The sequence below is a fragment of the Amblyomma mixtum genome, chromosome 8 (genome assembly GCF_055824585.1).
Source record: "Amblyomma mixtum isolate Tamu chromosome 8, ASM5582458v1, whole genome shotgun sequence".
NCBI classification, from domain to species: Eukaryota; Metazoa; Arthropoda; class Arachnida; order Ixodida; family Ixodidae; genus Amblyomma; species Amblyomma mixtum.
This window is the reverse complement of record NC_143019.1, coordinates 133,687,892-133,708,821: the sequence shown is the minus strand read 5'-3', so window position 1 is coordinate 133,708,821 and position 20,930 is coordinate 133,687,892. Positions and strand designations below refer to the sequence as shown.

Below are 20,930 nucleotides of genomic sequence, written 5' to 3'. Positions count from 1 at the left end.
GACAAAGGACAGGTTTAATTGGAGAGACATGGGAGAGGCCTTTGCCCTGCAGTGGGTGTAGTCAGGCTGATGATGAATAATAATAATAATAATAATAATAATAATAATAATAATAACTATAGCAGAACGGTGACATGTTGGTTCACGTAGGTTGACGAAGGTGACGTACGGTAGCACTTTGTCCCAGGTTTTATGCGCGACGTCAACATACATTGAGAGCGTTTTGTTCAGTCGTTCGGTTAAGCCGTTCGTTTCAGGATGGTATATGATGTCCGCCGGTGGGACGTATGACTGTGCAGCAAAATCTGCTGCAGCAGTTCAGCCGTGAATGCGGTACCCGGTCGGTGATTAGCATTTCCGGGGAGCCACGACGCAGAACAATGTGACGGACGAAGAATTTTGAAACTTCCATGGCAGAGCTGAGGTTTCCGCGTATCGGGTGAGGTAGTCCATAGCAACGATGACCCAGTTGTTTCCCGAGTGTGAACGTTGGACGGGTACCAGCATGTCCATCTGCTGGAAGGGCCTCAGCGGAGGTTCTGTGGGCTTCAAGAACCCAGTGGATTTTGTTGGGAGCACCTTGTGAAGCTGCCAGCTGCGACAAGTCCTGACGTAGTGGGCAACGTCTGCGTTAAGTCGAGGCCAGTAATGCTTTTCCTGGATCCGCGCAAGCGTACGGGCGACTCCTAAATGTCAAGAAATGTCCACAAGTTGGTTCATCGTGGGAAGCTTTTAAGATCTCATCGCGCAGACTCGCAGGTATAACTATCACACACGGCATATAGCGTGCAGAGAAATTTTTCTTCACCAGAACACCGTCGCGAATGCATAACGGTGGCAGCGCGCGCTTGAAAGCTCTCAGGACACACGCTCTTGTACCGTTTAGAACGTCCATGACGTGACGAAGTTCATCTTCGGCAGACTGTTGCTCGGCGAGGCACGCTGCGCTGACGGCGTTCAAAAGGATGACGTCGCCGGTAGTGTCATCGGTGGGGGATCTACAGGGGCGCGCGAAAGGCATTCGGCGTGATAGCGCTGGCGCCCACACCTGTGACAGTTATGTCGAATTCCTGAAGTCGTAGGCTCCATCTCACAAATGGCGGGCTGACGGGTCCTTGATGGTCGCCAGCCAGCACAGGGCATGATGGTCAGTGACGACATTGAAAGGTTTCCCAGAAGGTAAGGCCGGAATTTAGACGTCGCCCAAACCATGGCTAGACATTCTTTCTCGGTGGCGGAATAGTTAGATTGGGGCTTTAGACTAGGAATGACTTGCGCAAGCGATGACACGTTCGTGACAACCCTGGATTTGCACCAGGATGGCGCCCAGGCCTACGTTGCTTGCGTCGGTATGAAACTCCGTGTCGGCGTTTTTGTCGAAGTGGGCCAGTACTGGAGGTGCTTCTAGGTGGCATTGAAGATCTTCGAATGCTTTGACCTGCGGGGGGTCCCATGTGAAAGGAGTATCTGTCCGTGTCAGTCGCGTCAAGGGCTCAGCGATTCGAGCGAAGTCTTTTACAAAGCGCTGGTAGTGAGCACATAATACAAGAAATCGTCGGACGGCCTTATGGTCTTGTAGTGGAGGAAAGTTGGCAATAGCTGTTGTCTTCTGTGGATCGGGTCGAACACCCGCGTGACTGACGACGGGCCCCAGGGACGTCAGGTTGGTGTAAGCAAAATGGCATTTCTCATTTTTTTTAAGGTAAGCCCAGAAGACTGAATGGCTTGAAGGACTGTTCTGAGAAGCCGAAGGTGATCTTCGAAAGCTGGGGCGAAGACCACAACGTCGTCAAGATAGACGAGGAATGTCTGCCACTTGAGATCTGCAAGAACTGTGTCTATAAGCCTTTGGAAGGTTGCCGGTGCTGAGCACAGACCGAAGGGCATTGCCTTAAACTCATAGAGCCCATCAGTAGTAATAAACGCAGCTTTTTTTGCTGTCTCTTTCACTGATCTCAATTTGCCAATATCCGGATTTCAGATCCATCGAGGTGAAATATTTTGCGGAGCAGAGGCGATCTATGGCATAGTCGATTCTTGCGAGAGGGCAAACGTGTTTATTAGGAATTTTGTTGAGCCGACGGTAATCGGCCCAAAACCTCAATGTGCCATTGTTGTTCATTACAAGAACGACAGGTGCCGCCCACGGACTACGAGAGGGCTGAATAACGTCGTCGCGAAGCATCTCTTTCATTTGGCGGTTGATAGCTGCGCGTTCGGTGGGAGACGCACGATAAGGTGTGTTGCTGAGCGAGTTGGTTGGGGTACATCTTGAGAAAAGCAGCGCTTGCATACAAAGGACCAGAACGAGAAGGACACACAACTTCGCAGTTGTGCGTCCTTCTCGTTCTGGTCCTTTGTCTGCAAGCGCTGTTTTTCTCAACACGATAAGGGTAATGTCGAAAAGGAAGCACGCTGTCATCCGTAATAATGCAGTGCTTGGCTAAGTGTGTTCTGCCACCACCGGAAGGTGAGAATAGCCACATAGCGTTCGAAGAGATCTCGCGCTTGACGATGATGCCGTTCGGAAAGCGCGGAGTTAAATGTCGAACTATGAATCGGCGGCAGGCCTCTCTGGTTCGATCGACGACACCGTGGCAAGACCAGCGGCGTTTCGGATGTCAGTGATACCGGTAATGTGAGCCACGGCACTCCCAATACTCAGATGTTGATACGCGCCGCCGAAATTTCTCAGGAGCACGTCTGCTTTGCCGTCATGTCGAACGACCGCTCTGTCGACAGCATGGCTTCGCTCGAAAAGCAGGACCTCTTTGCCTTCCACGACGCCTTCAAAGTTGAGCACTGCCTTCGTGACGACGGACGTCATCACACTGAAATGGCTCGGGATGGTGACGTGATTGTCAAGGATGTAGAGTGCCGTCGGTCGCTCAGAAGCGCTGTGTGTTGCATGCTCCGTCGAGAAGGTCACTGACTTGGATTGAAGATCGATAACGACGCCATTTTCTGTTAAGAAATTAATGCCAAGGATGGCGTCGCGGAAGCACTGGGCGAGTACAAGCACGGCCGGTCTCGACGCGCTCGCTCGCTCGAGACCGGCCGTGGTACAACAAAGGTTGCCAGCACGAACTGATGGGCGAGTTGGTTATACATGGTATAATTTAAACAGCGCAAGGCCGAAGGCCTAAGAAGAGAGCAAAGAAAAGGAGGAAATGGACAACACAACGCTGAACTAACAGCTTCGGCGAGGTACTCGCATAGGCTGCTGGTGAAGTGATTGTCTATGTGAAGTGGACTATGGACAATCATTTCACCAGCAGCCTATGCGAGTACCTCGCCGAAACTGGTCTACACTCCTTCTTTTAACTTTCTGCAACCTACATTCCACTCCCCCTTTTCTCAACTTATGCCTCAAGGCAGACTTCACGAATAAAAAAAAAAAACTTATTTTCTTTTTTGGCACGCTGTGCGTATAAATACATTTTGACGCCAAAATAGGAAACACCGCAAAGAGCACATTCATACGCCCGGATCCCTGCGAGACGACACAAGCTAAGATGTGAAATTCAGGAAGCAAAATTCTTTTTGTGATAAAGGTACCGATGGAGCACTTACACAGGAATCACCGTACTTCTTCATCTTCGAGGCTTCGATTGTCTCAAGGCCGATTATATCAGAGGTTTCCAGGTACGTTTCTTCTTGGACCGTTACCCTGGAAGTGCATGTGCCGGTCGGCGTGATCAAGTGACCTCCGGCAGTACGAAGTTGCGGGCCCGTCCAAGGCGTAGTCACCTTTTTCAGAGTTGTGGCGAAAGGCCCAATAAGAACAGAGTAGTCGCCCACGAGCGGTGTTACGCCGGTTCCGCCGATGTAAATGTTCAGACCGATGGTTGCAGCTGTCAAAAGGCAGGAACGTCGCGGAGTCCAGTCACGGCTGCGGTGCGGCACTAATTGCATGGTTAAGTGGTTGTGGGGGGTCGGAGAACTGGGGCGTCGAGGCGGTGTATCAAGATCGTGAGTGTCAGGGCGTCGTGGAATTGTGCGGCCGTCGAGTTGCAGCAGCGGTAGGGGATCTTTGACGTTTCGCCACTGAGCAACCTCACCCCCCCCCCCCCCCCCCCCACCCTTAAGGTTGCCGCTTCTAGTTTTCCCGACGGGGACTAGGCGACCGTCTCCGCGTCACGGTGGAACATGGGCGTCGCCGAGACGAGAAATGTCGGGGGGACGGCGACTGGGTGTACTGATATGGTGCCCGAGACGCTACGGACAGGTAATCGCCAATCTCAGGGGCCCGCTGATCACGCTGCGGTCGTGGTACGCACGCCCTAAATCCCGGCAGGTATAGGCAGTTGCGGTACATGTGACCAGCTTCGCCGCAGTAGTAGCACAGAGGTCGATGATCAGGAGTGCACTAGACGCCGCTTTCGCGTGGGCCCATCGGAGGGGGTCGAGCAAAGGATGCTGGGCGGATGTAGACAGGGGCCTCCTGGCGGCGACTTGCAGGTGGGCCGGTACGACGAACGGCTGCGGCGTATGTCACTGCCTGTGGCAGTTTTGATTGAAGAAGTTCGAGTAGCGAGAGCGCTTGCTGTACCTCTTCACGAATTGTGCCCAAAAGGGATGGCACTTGCGGCGCCTGAGTCGTCGAAAAAAGCTTCTGGCGCTCCTCGCGTACTACGGCCCGTATGGTCTCACGGAGCACGTCAGGGCTACCAGCGTCGACGACGGCGGTAGTCACTAGGGAGGACGGACGCTCGTACTGCTTGCATTGTAGCTCGAGCGTCCTCTCTGTGGTAGTCGCATCAGACACAAATTCTGCCTTGTTAACAAGTTTCCTAACTACTTTTAATTAGAGTCTTTTCATTCCGCACACATCGTTTGGGTTACCGAAACATGGTTCCACGGCAGCGTGTATGACTTAAATTACTTCTCCTGGTTTCGATTTGGCTAAAGCAGGTAGAACACAGGGCAGAGGTGGCGGTGTCAAACATGTCAAATGCTGCTGATTGTTCCGATCTGTTTGTGTCTATTTTTTTTATCTCCTGCAGCCATAGCCCCATGCGAGCTGCAGTATGTGAAAATAAATACATAAATAAACTTCGCACGCACTTGTACACACTGATATAATTTAACAGCACGCTGCATTGGGCGAGTTCGAAGTAGTTCATATTGAAGACCAGCGCAAAGCATACAAAGGACCAACGAAAGAGAAGAAGACACGGGCGCTGTCCCACTCTAATATCGGAGCCAAGTGTCATCAGCTTACCCAGGCGTCTACAGGTCTCTCGTCTCTTGGGCAGAGTGGGCAAAACCAACCTGCGACCAATCAAGCACCGACGAATATTAGAGAAAGCGCCCGTGTCGTCTTCTCTTTCGCTGGTCATTTGTCTGTTTTGCGTTGGTCTTCATAATGCACACACGGATGCGTGGTTTCTATTCGGATCACTGTTTGCTCACAGATAATGAGTTGGCTCAGATATCGGACTAGATTGCACATGGCCAGTTGCAAGAGTTTGCGGACAGAAGAAGCAAAAACAGAGTTGAATTCACCTGAGGTTCTCCGCTGATGTCAATGTGATGGGTGCCATTCTCGACGCACGCTTTAACCACCTGGCGTCCAAAGAAGCGGTACTGGATCAGCAAATAAAACGATGGAAATAATTACAGCTGGGAAAGAACAAGGAACGTAATGCGTGAGGAAGAAAACGCAAATCAATTATATGCAATCACTGCCATCATCATCATCAGCCTGACTACGCGCACTGTAGGGCAAAGGCCTCTCCCATGTCTCTCCAATTAACCCTGTTCTTCGCCAGTTGCGGCCACCGTATTCCCGCAAATTTCTTAATACCATCCGCCCACCTAACTTTCTGCCGCCCCCTGCTACCCTTGCCTTTCCCTGGAATCCACTCCACTACCCTTAAGGACCAGCGGTTATCTTGCCTTCGCATTACATGCCCTGCCCAAGCCCACTTCTTCCTCTTGATTTCAACTAGGATGTCATTAACCCGCGTTTGTTCTCTCCCCCACTCTGCCCTCTTCCGATCTCTTAACGTTACACCTAGAATTTTTCTTTCTATAGCTCGCTGCGTTGTCCTTAACTTAAGCAGAACCCTCTCTTTTAGCCTCCACGTTTCTGCTGCATAGGTGAGTACCTTTTGAGTACAGGTATACTTTTCTCTTGGGGGATATTGTTAAAATGTCATTCAGCTTTACCGATAAATGGATCATAAGTTGTTCCGCTGGAAGTGGCCTGGCGTTGCTAGAGCCTAAAATAATTTTCACACCCATAATGGAAACTGGGCTCCACGGCTCAGTTAATTAAAGCTCTAATCTGAGCGAGTTGATTCATAGCTTGAAAGGGGTACGTACTTGCGCGAATGACGGGACGAATACAAGGAAACACAAACGACATGTACAATGCTCAGTTAACTGTTTGGGATGCTCAAAAGAAATTGAAAAAAAAATGATATTCAGTTTTACATAGTAGACAAGGCGCGGCTATATGGATGCAGAGAGACAGGATAAACACACAGTTAAATAAGTTAAAAACAGTCGGTATTCTTTTATCTTGAGCACGTACCAGAAGGACATTTATGCCAAAAGAGCTCTGCAGTGCGAGCCTCTGAGCAAGGTGAGAGCCTATACGGGTGTTTCACCTAGGACTTAACACAATTTTTTTAAATAGGCTTTTTTGTTAGAAGAGCACGTTTTTCGGCAGCGGTGTAGTACATCCGAATGCAGCTAATACCTGCTAAGGTCGGTCAACTAATATCGAATAGTTGACTTTTTAACCCTAAATGTTAGGCACCTCAATTATTGAGAGGCGTGTAGCCCACCGTAAGTAATATCCATATCAGTTTTTAGAATTTCGAAAACTCGGTTACCCTCGGCGCTATGGCTCAACAAATTTTTGTCTATTTCGACGAGTTAGGTGCACTGGAGAGGTTGCTTTGCCTGCAAAGTTCTCGAAATCGCATGTATTTTGGCGCGCTGTAGCCAAAATTTGCTGCGCCAAAACACCGAGGTTAACCGCGTTTTTAAATTGTAAAACGGATATGGCTACTACTTACGGTGGGCTACACGCTTCTCAATAATTAAGGAGCCTAGCAGTAATAGTTAAAATCTTAACTATTCAGTATTAGCTAACCAGGCTGCTCGGCAGCACGTCTTAGCAGAATTCTGATGCTCTACATTGCTAACAATGCTATGCCATGGAAAGAGTTCTTCTAACTGAAAAAGCCTGTTTTTTTTAAAACCGTGTAAAGTCTTGTGTGAAACACCATCTATATTGTCCACCTCATGCGTAGTGATTCGTGCACGTTTTTAGATCACTTCAAAATGTATAGCGCGAACACGATGTTGTGCTAATCCACTGCGGCTCCATCAAGATACCGTCATAGCTGCCCGCGGGGCTATGGTCACCAGTTATCTTTAACTGAGGAATTCCACATAAGGAAATACTAAATTCAAGGCTCACTGCTTCAATAAGCGCTGAAATATGTTTGAAAGGCATATGTTCAAAACTTCTGAAATCCTCGATATTAAAAATCTCGCACAGATGACTACTGTAAGTTTCAGTTTCCTGCCAGCTACAGCCATTTCGTACTGCTCCAAATCATGTTGCAAGATTATAGAAGCCAATATCCCTAAATACAGGGTGGCTTTAACGAGGAATTCTAAAAAGCTGCCGCTACGCTCATAAAATGTGAGGAGAGGTTACGCGTGGAACTGCGGCAGCCAATTTCACTCTAGGGTAAGTATATATGAACTCTGTACAGAAGTCACTAATACAGGTAATTACTTTGTTTTATCACTATAAACTGCGTACATTGACATATCAGCTGCTAACGGGACGAATGAGAAATGGATGCTGTTTCTGAACGAGCATCAAGGGCCCAAAGGACTGCAACTCATTAGCATCCGCTGCCAGATCACAACCACTGCAGGACCGAGGCCCAATAAACTGCAATTAGCATTTTGCTTCGCAAGCCATATCCACTGCGTCCCATCAAAATTATTGATGTAACCTCCCTGTGAGCGCCATCGGCTACTTTTTTTTCTACAAATGTATCTTCTGTCTAAGGTAAGGCTGCAGGCTAGTCGGTCATCTATAGACGAATAATTGCACCGCAACACATAAAAAACGACACACAAACCGAGGTTCACCTATCGCCTACATGATGTGTCCCCCCAAAGATTTTTTTTTTTTAAGTTTCGTAGAACATCAATAACTTCAGTCGGCCACGCTGCGCACTTTCTTTCTCCGAAGATCCCTATATTTGTCCTCTCCACCGTGCGCTGCGGATTTAAATTGGTAAATTGGTTTTAGAGGAAAGGAAATGGCGCAGTATCTGTCCCACATATATCGGCGGACACCTGAACCGCGCCATAAGGGAAGGGAGGAAGGTGGGAGTGAAAGAAAGAAAGGAAGAAAGAAAGAAAGAAAGAAAGAAAGAAAGAAAGAAAGAAAGAAAGAAAGAAAGAAAGAAAGAAAGAAAGAAAGAAAGAAAGAAAGAAAGAAAGAAAGAAAGAAAGAAAGAAAGAAAGAAAGAAAGAAAGAAAGAAAGAAAGAAAGAAAGAAAGAAAGAAAGAAAGAGGTGCCGTAGTGGAGGTCTCCGGAATAATTTCTACCACCTGGGGATCTTTAACGTGCACTGACATCGCACAGCACACGGGCGCCTCTTGCGTTTCGCAGAGAGTGCACTCTGGGAAAACATGGCGGAAGTAGGATAGAAGCTGAGGGGTAGGAAGAGTTCGGGTCTGGAGTCGCCTCCAGAGGATTTGTTGGGAGTGTGATAGGCGCGGGTGGGGAGGGGGATAGAGTCGACGGGCAAGGCATGCTTGTTGAGTCAGTTCTGAGAACGTGTGTGCCCGCTCCCTCGAGAAATCCCGGCTGGGGTCGCCATTTGCCCGGCAAATAAGTCCTCGGGCTACGCCACCCTGGACCACATCCTCTTCGGCTGCCCTGCCGATCCTCCCCCGCAGGGACAGCCCACCATCGGTACATGGGAGGAATGGGAGGCCCTCCTTGCGTCGCAAGACCCGGACGCGCAACTTCGCTGTGTGAACCGGGGTGCCAGTGCCATGGCCCTACGTGGCCTGGACACATGCGCGTAATGTGAGGGCTGTGCGGTGGCCCTGAGACCTTGCACGGTCCAAACTCGCTTGCTTAATAAAGTTCTCCATCCATCCATCTTGCGTTTCGCCTCCATCGAAACGCGGCCGCCGCGGTCGGGTTCGAACACGGGTACTCCGGCTCGGTAGACGAGCGCCGTACCACTGAGCCTGACCGCGGCGGGATTTCTTTCAGCCTCATATAGGGGTTCACTTGCAAGAACTGCTACACATTTTCTCTTTGTAGAATATGGGCAATTGGTTATTGGTGATGTAGGAGTGCCTGCCACATGCACTCCAACGTAATCTTTTTCTCCTGGTAGTGTTTTTTCTCCTGGGGATAGAAACAAGGAGAAAACGTCCCTGAAGATGCCCCCAAGACTAGAGTAAAATAAAATTTTCCCTTCCTTCTTTCCTTCCTTCCTTCCTTCCTTCCTTCCTTCCTTCCTTCCTTCCTTCCTTCCTTCCTTCCTTCCTTCCTTCCCACTGTCTTAGATACATGCACTTCCCAGTATTTCCAATATACCTCACAGCCTGTCTTGAACAGTTGCTCCAATCTCGTATTGCCAAGAATTACTTTCGTATCTTTTATATTCGAGCAAACAACTCAACATTGTTTTGGCCTTCAACCATCAACCATGATGCATACCTTGAATCCTTTGACACGGCAACGTCTCATCCAATGGGACGCTACCGCATCATTCCTGAAAATCGTCGGCACAGTTCATCCTAACACTTACCGTAACATGCCATCAGCGTAGATAAACAATAAAAATAAAAGACAAAGTGCGAACACAGCGTTGTGTCCTGGCTACTCCATCCAATCATCTCTCCCTCATTTACGCGTTTGTTATGAAAAAACAATTAGCTGGCCCAGCTTTTTTTTTATGTAATCACACTAAAACCCATATATGCCAAAACTTCAGCCGTCGCGGTGGATCAGTGGTTATGGCACTCGGCTGCTGACCCGAAAGACGGGGGTGCGATCGCGGCCGCGGCGGCCGAATTCCGATTGAGGCGAAATACTAGAGGCTCGTGTACAATGCGATGTCAGTGCACGTTAAACAACCCCAGGTGGTCGAAATTTCCGGAGCCTTTCACTACGGTGTCCCTCAGAGCCTGAGTCGCTTTGTGACGTCAAACCCCCATAAAATCCAAACCAAGCCAAAACTTTAGGAATTGAAAAATTAAAACATTTTTCCATATAAAATGTTCAATTCACTTCAGAATTCAGAGTAATCCTTTTATTGGCGGAAATATGTTTCTCAAATCCGACTCCTGAGTCATCTTACAATGTAGAATACTAGACAACCGCGAGACCTTGTACGTGTGGTAAAGCTTCAAACATCTGACACCGCCTTTAAAATAACTGCTTGCCACGCGCGGTAGCTTCCCTATGACAATGCGCTATAATTACTTGTTTTCCTTGCAGAATTACAGCAAAGTCGACGCGGTCGAATTAAATGGCGTCCAGAGAAGACGGTACGATCTTTATGAACGCATATAGCACAACTCTTGCACAAGAGAAGTTTAGACACTCATAAACCTATGCTAGTGGGCGCAAGCCTTGACGCAATAAGCTTTTAGAGTTACTGCACATAAAAAGCGGTGTCCTACATGTACGGCGCTAGGCATACCTGGGTTAAGAAAGTTGACACACCTGTTTTGTGCCCCACAAGAGACTGTACGACAAAACCAAAGAAACAAACGACGCGCAGATTTGGTAAATTGGTAAATTGGTTTTTGAGGAAAGGAAATGGAGCAGTACCTTTCTCACATATAATGGCGGACACCACAACCACGCCTTAAGAGAAGGGAGGAAGGTAGGAGGGAAAGAAGAAAGAGAGAAAGAGGTGCCGTAGTGGAGGTCTGCGGAATAATTTCGACCACCTGGAGATATTTAACGTGCACTGACATCGCACAGCACACGGGTGGTGGTGGTGAAAAACTTTAATATGCAAAGAGAGTTTGAGGGTCAAAAAACCCTGCTACATGGTCGGTATCCTTAGTCCGGGACACCGCACGACGAGGCCCCGTCTCGCGCCCGCTTTACTAGAGCTCTTTGAGACTCCAGTGTGGAGCAGTTGAGGAGGGCAGTCTCCCATGCCTCTCGGGTGGGGGTGGGGGAAGGGGGAAGGTGAGGATTCTGAGTACATGCCCACACCATGTGAAAGATATCGCAGATCTCTCCACAGTGCGGGCAGCGCCCATCTGTGTTCGGGTCGAAGTGTTTCGCTATGTCAGGACAGAGAAGAGTTCCTGTCTGCAGGCGCCGCAGAGTGCGCTCCTCCGCCTTACTCAGCCCCTTGGCAGGTACTGGGTAGAGACGGTGGCTGTCGCAATAATGAATTAGGATTTCGCGGAACCGCAGAAGCGGTTTATGAGCTTCTGAGCCAGGAGAGCTAGGATGAGGAGCCCGGTGTGTGAGCGCTCGGGCGGCCGCATCAGCGGCCTCATGGCCTCGTAGACCCTGGTGGCCAGGAGCCCAGATCACTTTTGTGCGAGTTGGATCGGCGGGAGCGCGTCTTAGAATTTGTGAGGCAAGAGGGGATATTTCGCCTGCAAGATAATGTTCATAGGCCCGGCGAGAGTCTGTGATAACTGTTCTCGATTTTGGATCGGCGGCAGCGAGAGCTATTGCGACTTCCTCCGCTCGTGTTGAATTTGGGGCCCGAAAAGATAGCCCATCGACATTCATTCCCCGGTGGACTACAGCAGCCGTGAAGAATCCCGTGGGCGACGGCCCTGTGATGTCCACGTAGTAGACGCCCTCTTTATAACCATACTGCCTCTCAAGCGTGCGAACCCGCGCTTGTCGTCTGCCTTCATGTGAAGCCATGTCCATGTTACGAGGGAGCGGAGCGACCAAGAGCATGTGGCGCCACAGCACCGCGATGTTCTCCGTCCCCTCTGGTATGCATGTGTGTTAGATGTGTAAGCGGTTTAGCAGGCGGCGCCCAGGAACCGTCTGCGTTAGCCGCGTATATTGGTTCACGAGGTGGGCCTCCCGCAACTCCTGATAGGAGTTTACCACTCCCAACGCCTTCAGTTTGGCGTTGGAGGTAGCCACCGGGAGGTCCAATGCTCGCTTTGTTGCCTTCCTGATGATGGCGTCAATGCGCTCGTCTTGTTGTTTGGTGGTGCGTAGGTACGGCACGGCGTAGAGGATCCGGCGCGGCCGCCGCGGTCGGGTTCGAACCCGGGTACTCCGGCTCGGTACCCCCACCCGAGAGGCATGGGAGACTGCCCTCCTCAACTGCTCCACACCGGAGTCTCAAAGGGCTCTGGTAAAACGGGCGCGAGACGGGGCTTCGTCGTGCGGTGTCCCCGACTAAGGATACCGACCATGCAGCAGGGTTTTTTGACCCTGAAACTCTCTTTGAATATTAAAGTTTTTCACCACCACCACCGGCTCGGTAGTCGAGCGCCTTACCATTGATCCACCGCGGCGGGTAACACGCAGATTTCCTCGTGCTTAACTAGGGCAAATAAAGAGGCTGAAGCATGAAACACCTTTCATATGGCATGAAACACACTCCCCAGATGTGCGATTCCTCCTCCCCATGATCAGTGTCAACCATATTACACAAAGGCATTTTAAGGATGGGAAGATGTGGCTTGAAGGGAATTGCACACTATAGATTTTTTTTTTTAATGTCAAGTCATATAGGTGCCTCCTTTAAAGTGAGTCTCGGTCATTGCCTGCTTCCAGCGAAACGTATTGAACACGTTTTAAACAAGCTGAGACATGCGTTCAAAAGATTTCTATCAGGTATTATAATCTCTTTTCACACAACAGAAGACACGCTGCATTTACACTACAATAATAACCACAAATAGCGGACAAAAATAAAATTTGAACCTTCCAAAAACTTGTCCAAATCTTAGGGAGAAAGTAAGCACTACAATGCACCTTAGTACGGCGTAGATCCATCAATGAGGGGGCATTTGTCACATCTTCTGTGTATCGCACAACACGGCTTTAGTTTTCGTAGATGATTATGCAGAAAATTTTTGATGCTTTTTAGCATTATGAAATCCTACACGTACTCAATATACCTTAATGGACACGAATATGGCAAATAAGGCAACGGAGAGTAAGTGAACATGACAGGTGTCCGTTGCCTTTGCAATATCAACCCATATTCACGGTCCACACCTTCCTATTCATTCCAACACCTTGTACTGCAACATATAACTGTACACGTAATGCTGACTCACTCTATTCGACATGCTAGCCGGATCCTCAACAACCACACCTGCGGCACGCATAGGCACTGAATGCCCGTGCAGGCGACTGCGGCCAAAAATTAAAGGTGCACTTAAGCCTCCTTGAGTGCGGAGATGTGAAAGCAGTTCGACTTCTGTGGCCTCTTCTGTTACCGAGTAATATAATTAATCACTGATGGTAATTATTTCATAATTAATTAATTAATCAATTAAAGTAATTAGTTATAGGCAACGCCTGGAGACATGCGCGTGTCACCAGCGAGGTAGGGGGGGCTAGATCGCTGCTGCCACGCACGGAAGTACTACCAGGAGGAATTACTACTAATTCACCAATTTAGTAAATTACTCGGCAAAGTTTGCGTAATTAATTGCTTTATTATTTAACTAATTATTTTATTTAGTAATTCGGCCATTTAAGCCTTCCATTCAATCATTGTTAATCTTCACAAATTATAGTTACATTCTTACTGGATGATCGACAGTTCATGAGGGCACGCTCTGTCCACACACCGTGGTGACTCCAGGCCGGGGAAATCTCCACCCTGGATGCCATGATCCGAACAGCATTTAAGACAGCACTACACCTACCCCCAAATACCTCCACCGAAAAACTCCTCCAACTAGGCCTGCACAATACGGTAGGGGAGCTTATCGAGGCCCACCGACAGGCACAATACATACGTCTCGCGAAAACCACCACCGGCAGACACATCCTACACACCATCGGTATCCACCTACCAGCCACGGATCCCACACAGCTGGTCCCCCGCCACATTCACCGCGAATTGTTTATTAAACCTCTCCCCAAAAACATGCACCCCACCTACCACGAACCCCGCCGCAGAGCTCGCGCACGGGCACTCCACAAACACTATGGCACGGAACCGTATGCCGTTTGGGTGAATGCCGCATGCACGGGTGAGGACGCGGTTGTAGCCATCACGAACCCCTCCCTTCAACCGATTGCCACCCTTCACATAACCCCTACTTCCACTTCGGAGGAGGCCGAAGAGGCCGCCATTGCCCTGGCCATCACACGCACGGAGGCCCGATATATTCTATCCGACTCTAAAACTGCCATACTAAATTTTGCTCGCGGGAGAGTTCACGTCCCTGCATTTCGCATACTGAACTCCCTCGCCGCACACCCACTCCGCCACATGGAGTTGATATGGGTGCCTGCCCACTCCGGGAATCCCAGAAACGAGGCCGCCAACGCTTTAGCCCGAGGTTCTCTCAACCGGGCACCGGCGGCCTCCGACCCGGGGTTCTCGCGGGAACGCATGCACTCATTCAGTGAAATGACGCAGGCCTGCAAAGCCGAGCGTCGGCTCTACCCCCCACCCCATCCCTCCCTCGACAATCATTGTCAGACACTTTGGAGGCGGCTCCAAACACGCACTTTACCCTCCCCTTATATACGCTCGCGCTATCACCAAGTCCACAAAAAACCCTCCTGTACCCTCTGCCACCACCCCAAAGCCACTCTAGACCATATCCTTTTCCTCTGCCCGGCGGATCCTCTCCCGCGGGGCCTGGAGCACCTTACCACTTGGGAGGCATGGGAGACCCTACTGCGCTCTGAGGACCCGGCCAAGCAAGCCATCGCCACCGGCCGGGCTGCCAGCGTCATGAGCCTCCGGGACATGAACGTTTGAGTGCAGTGGGGCCGTGCGGGGGCCCACGGACCTGTGTGTCCCAAACTCCCCCGTTGTAAATAAAGTTTTCACCACCACCACCGTGGTGACACATCCTGTCTACGCCACTCAAGACGCGAGAAATGCTTTCGTGTTGAAAACCGGTAGTACCACCGGCCAAATCTTTAGCTGGTGTGCGTGACGGCCGCGTTTTCCGTGCTCCTGCAGCTTATGACGGAGCAAACTTGCGAAAATATCAGATCTACGCGTAGTTTCATTAAGCCCTTGCTTAATATTTAGCTTTGCGCAAATTTGCTTAGTAACAAAGCGCAGGAGCGCAGAAAAAACAGGCTTCGCGCATGGCCGACTGTACAGTCGGTGCACCATACTGACCGGCCCGACAGTGTTGAGCACGAGACGGGTCTGCTTCGCCATGGCCAGCAGGGAGGCCTCGTCCGCCACGTCAGCCACTATCAGCGGCACTTTGTCCAGGGCATCCTCTGCACAACACACTCGGTCGCATTAGTAGACTTGCAGGGCGTGCCACGCACACAGCGATCACACGTGTAAGACTTCAAGAAATCCTTATACGTCCGAAAGGAGCCATTCTCGCAAAACAAAAAATATATACGTGGTGTAGCGCAACAAATCTATTCAGTTTCTATTTCTAATATACGCAGCCCCGTAGGTGCAGAATTCTACATATAAAGAAAAACTGTACAGACCTGTCAATAGGGCCCTTGGAAAAGTGGCCCAACTACCCACCCCCCCTCCCCCCTCCCTTGCCTTGCGTCACATCCTCATGACCTGCTGCACTGCGAAGCTCACTCTCGTACGAAAAAAAACTGAGGGGGCACTTTGACTTCTACAGTGCGCATAGGCGAAAGCGTTTTCGGCACCACTTTGACTGCCTCTGTGGCACTGGTGACGTCGCACATAATTAAGTACCAATTTCTAAGTAATTACTAATTACTAAACTAATGGCTAATTACGAATTACTAGTTAAAGAAAGCGGCGACTGGCCGGACGTGGCAGCTCGTGAGTGCAGCCGGAGCAAGCAAATCGTGGAGTGGGCATATCTACGCCCCCACGGCAGCCAGCAGAGGCGGCATCCTACCCTGCATACACCACCCTCTGCGGAGTGGGAGGCTTTTTTCACAGGGTCGGTGGCGTACATCACGCAACCTTCTTCTCAGCTGTATTTGTTTGTTTTTTGGATGAATGGATGCTAAAATCGCCTCCTTTGTTACGAGGCGGTGCGGACACCACCCGGATCGGTCTTTTTTCTCTGACCTTCAGAAAATCAGAAGAAATGTTCAGAATAAGCCATAAGTCTCACACCCAAAAAATACTTACACCTATACTCGTAGTACCGATTTATGGCATACTCTTAATTTGCGCACAATCTACAAATTTCACTCAATACAGCACCGCCTTCCAGAAATACACAACGTCAATATGTCGAACTAATTTCATTTAAAGGATTTCAGGAATCCTTTTCGAACCTATAAATAGTAGAGGTTTGATATACGTTTGCTTCGGTGGTCTATTATTTCTCTCACCTTTACATTATCCTGGGTGCAGTTATGATTGTATCAATCTACAGCTTTATCCAAATATACGTATAATATATTCTTGTATTATTTCTGATAATATTGAAAACTAAGCTTCGTTGTGTTTTGGATAATTACACGAAATTATTATTGGACAGTGTCTGCTATTATCCATCTTTCCATCCTTTCTGTTAACTATTGTTGTTAGTACCGTATTTTCCGGTATATAAGACGCGGCTTTTTTTTCAAAAATCTTGCTGGTGCGTCCTATACAAGGGTGCGTCTTATATGCGACTTTTTCTGTTTTTTTTTTTTTGCGAGTTCAGAAATTACTCAGGTCCATGTTCAAGCTTTTTTCACCGAAAAAACATCACTACCAATAACGCGGTTTTAACACGGTTAATACTTCAATACGGGGACCCCCGAGAGCAACTTTATTAGGTGAACTTTATTATTAAACGGTGGGGATGCCGACTTCCGGAATCATAAACCCGCGGCCGTCTCGCAGGCACCAAGCAAAAATAATATGAAATGCCAAAAGATGGCGACAATCGCGTTTCTCGCCATTGTCAAGACAAGCCGGCGTTTCTTTCAGTCACCCTTTGCAACTTCGTTTGCTCCGTGTACGTAGTACGCACGTAGTGCGAAGAGAATGTTTCAGCTGGGTCGCCTCCAGAAATGGGCGTGCTTTTTGATAGCGCATCTTAAGATGAATACTTCCAAGGTTTTAAGTTAATATAAAATGTTCTTATGTACATAAGGAGAGTTCCTTCGTTCTTTTTTTCTTTTTTTGCTAAAACGTGGGCGGGTATGGCGTGAGTGTTGCCTTTTTCGATCACTTAGCGGTGCTTAAGACCTTCTCACAGGTAAGGTGCATTTTGCAATGGTCGCACAAGCATGTTTAATTAAGCCTCACTAGCCTAACTGGGTAAATTGGGATGCGTCTTATACACGGGTGCGTCTTATATACCAACTTTTTCAATGACAGCCTGCATATAAGGGGGGTGCGTCTTATACAAGGGTGCGTCTTATACACCGGAAAATACGGTAACTACGTCGGCACTGCCGTCGGAGGTTTTCTGGGCATGTCAAGGAGTGTTTTATGATCTTTAGCCCAGATACCCTTCCAAACTTCGGGTAAGATAAATTGAATTGAACCTCATCAGTGATATACTGAATTTACCTTACTCAGACGCAGATTCCAATTGCTCTTAGATCCTCGAATGTTTTCTACTGGCGTCTACATGGCACTTTCACGTCACCTTCGTTGTCCCAGAACCTAGTGAGTGACAGATGTTGACCTTGGCGTTATCGACGCCTGGATAAATAAACGCGGAAGTCGAACGAAACATGTTAAATAAGGCTGCGATTTCAGCAAATCGCTGCTGATTCACGGTTTACCATCCCGGGAGGACAAGGCCTGTGTTCCTCGTGTTGTCATGTCTCCCAGCGCTGGTAAAGAAGCGTGTAGCGAATTTTGCTTGTCCCTCTCAGCAAAACAGCGCAACGACAAAGGATGCAGCGAGGATCAGTACCCGTCCTGTCTACTCGCTGTGCTGTTTTGTTGAGAAAAATCACGGACCAACTAGCTCAACTAGTGTCAAACTTCTGTTATGCAATGCTCTTGTGTTACCGCTCCTTCAATACTGTACCTTAATTTCGTGTACCGCAGGAGTGACCAATTTATCAAAATTGCATTTATTATAAAAGAGAGCCGTACGGTAAATTGCTGGCGTAACCTAATGCCATCCAAACAATGAGGTTTTTTGAGATAAGATGCACTTTGTTTTCCAGTTATTTGATTTTAGTCTTATGATAAGTTATAAATATTGCATCAAATCTAATGATATTGCTATCATTTCCCACACAGAGTTAAAAGAACATCTTAAAAACAGACAAACACGACAGAAAGAAATATGTCTCGTTACCGTACCTCGCACATACTCACATGAGTCATTGCCTTTCACCGTGCCCAAGTTGTTAAAAAATTTGAGTTGTGCCGAATTCTATCCAGTTTACGTACCAAACCACCAAATTGGCGTTTTTTGTCGGGAAAAATTTGTTTGAATTTAAAACTATTTTGTTTACACTTCCTCATAATATCTTTGTCTATTATTGTTCTATCAATACATGTTGTTGGGCTAGTTGGTTTGATGATGTCTCAGCAGTTCTGCCATTTTCTCTCTGCATTTTCTGTGCTGTGTTGCATAAACTGTCATTGTGTGTACCCAACAAATAGTAAAAATATAGACCTGTTTAGTGGTGAACATGAAAATTGCTTTCCTTCTGCTTCACTGCTGTGCTATTTTATCCCGTCAAGCTGTTATCACACCTTTTAATCCTGGTCCCACCTTTTTCTTGCTTACATGAAATGGATATACTTGAGCTTCAACTCGCCGTCCTACTACTAAAGTATGTTCTCTCTAGCACCACAGAACCGTCCCTCTTACTCTAGAAAAATATACAACAGCTGTATCTTACCGGTACTCCCCTATGGGGCAGAAACGTGAAGGCTAACAAAGAGGGTTCAGCTTAAGTTAAGAACAACGCAGCGAGCTATGGAACGGAAAATGATAGGTGTAACGTTAAGAGATCGGAAGAGGGCGGAGTGGGTGAGGGAACAAACGCGGGTTAATGACATCCTAGTGGAAATCAAGAGGAAGAAATGGGCTTGGGCAGGGCATGTAATGCGAAGGCAAGGTAACCGCTGGTCCTTAAGGGTAACGGAGTGGATTCCAAGAGAAGGCAAGCGTAACAGGAGGCGGCAGAAAGTTAGGCGGGCGGACGATATTAAGAAGTTTGCGGGGATACAGTGGCCGCAACTGGCAAAGGACAGGGTTAATTGGAGAGACATGGGAGAGGCCTTTGCCCTGCAGAGGGCGTAGTCGGGATGATGATGATGATGATGATGATGATCTCTAGCACTTCCCTCCTCCTCCTCCTCCTCCTCCTCCTCTTACGTGAGAACTGGAGGGCGAAATGCAAAACACGCCCATCAGCTATGCTATGAGAGTGCACGGTAAAGGACCCCGGGTGAGCGAAGTTGTTACGGATCTCTGCGCTACGGCGACTGAGCCTCACTCCTTCAGCACCCTTCATTTCTTCCCTCGTGCTCCCAGCCGTTCTCTCTCGTCGCTGAACGCTGGCGGGTTGCGCGACCTTCGTGTTTCGCCGACATGAACGCTGCTCCGGCGAGACCCGTTATTACTGCCTAGGAAGCCACGCGCATCGACCGTTTGTTCGCGTGATCGCCTGCGAGAGCCAAGACGAAAGAGTGAAGAAGCCAATGACGACAGTTGAGAAGGCGATGAGGCGTCGAGAGGGAAGAATTAAGAATCAGGACCTTCAATGACGATGGCGAGGAGGTAGGAAGAGGATTCCGAGGAGGAAATGGTAAGCATCAAGCGCGGCGGCAGCACCGTGCATGGAGGCCATGAAAGGGAGCGCACGGTGTGCTTGCTTGGCGGCGTGGCCTTGACGCTGGCGCAGAAAGATACGGATCGCCGCTGCGTTTGTGGCGCGTTCGGTGTACGGTCTGGACAGAGTGTGTCGCCGCGGTCGACATGCGACGCGAGTACCAATGATGCCGAGCAACAAGCAGCTCGCGAATGAAAGCGGACTTAAGCTAGTCGCCTCAGGTGGGCTCGCAAAGTGACGTGCACGGCACACTGATGAACGGAGAGAGGCTGCTGCCAGCAGGATGAGCGTGCGGCTTGTCAGCCTTAGTGAGGCATAGCGGAAAGGGTGGTCAGAGTGCTGTATACAGCTCACATGAAATTATTCACAAGCAATCGATAACTGCCGGACTTCTATTGTACAGTTTCTAGGCTCAGCTTTAAAATTCAGCGCTCGTAAGCGCATCTGTGTTGTCAGCTTGTAACTTTCTACTTTCATAGCAGGATGCGCGCCTGCAGTTCGATTGTGTGCAGTTTATGTGCAGTATGCCTTACGGCGCCTTGGTTATTGTCATGGCTCCTTTCCGGCACACGGTAAGAACGGGAAATGTTTTTTTATGGCGAGCCTCAAGAATTACCGTGAAATGTGAAGAATCCAAAGGGCGAGCTATACGAAGGGATGCGCACCAGCTATCTTGACTGGACGGACACTGGTTAGCTCTCGCTTACGCATGCAGCGGCTAGGCCTGGACAAAACACAGAGCGAATAACTGGCAACACAAGCACCAACTCAAGTCTCGACGGAGATGCGCAGGAGACACATTACATCTTGGTTTTTATTTTAAAGGAGGAAACTTCTGCCTTCTTCGCTGTGACTTTGTATAAGTATGCGAGCCGTTACGTTCAGAACCGAAATTCATTCACGCGGACTCGGCAGACAAAGCTTTGTTCACTGACAAAACCGCAATCGTGCCCTAAATTATTTCCTGCAAGTAAAACAAAGGGTAATGAGACGTAGGTTGCTTCAGGGGGACGCGGCA

General features: G+C 48.9%; 1 protein-coding gene across 1 annotated transcript in view; it reads right to left on the bottom strand.

The window, feature by feature from the left end:
- The window catches only part of LOC149334524 (saccharopine dehydrogenase-like oxidoreductase), an 85,898-nt gene that overhangs the window by 47,789 nt on the left and 17,179 nt on the right, over positions 1-20,930 (bottom strand). Inside the window, exons 2-3 of the mRNA XM_089555160.1 lie at positions 15,336-15,442; positions 5,509-5,589 (exon numbers count right to left, since the gene is read on the bottom strand). Coding sequence (XP_089411286.1) covers positions 5,509-5,589; positions 15,336-15,442 — 188 coding nt within the window. The remainder of the gene's footprint in view (positions 1-5,508; positions 5,590-15,335; positions 15,443-20,930) is intronic.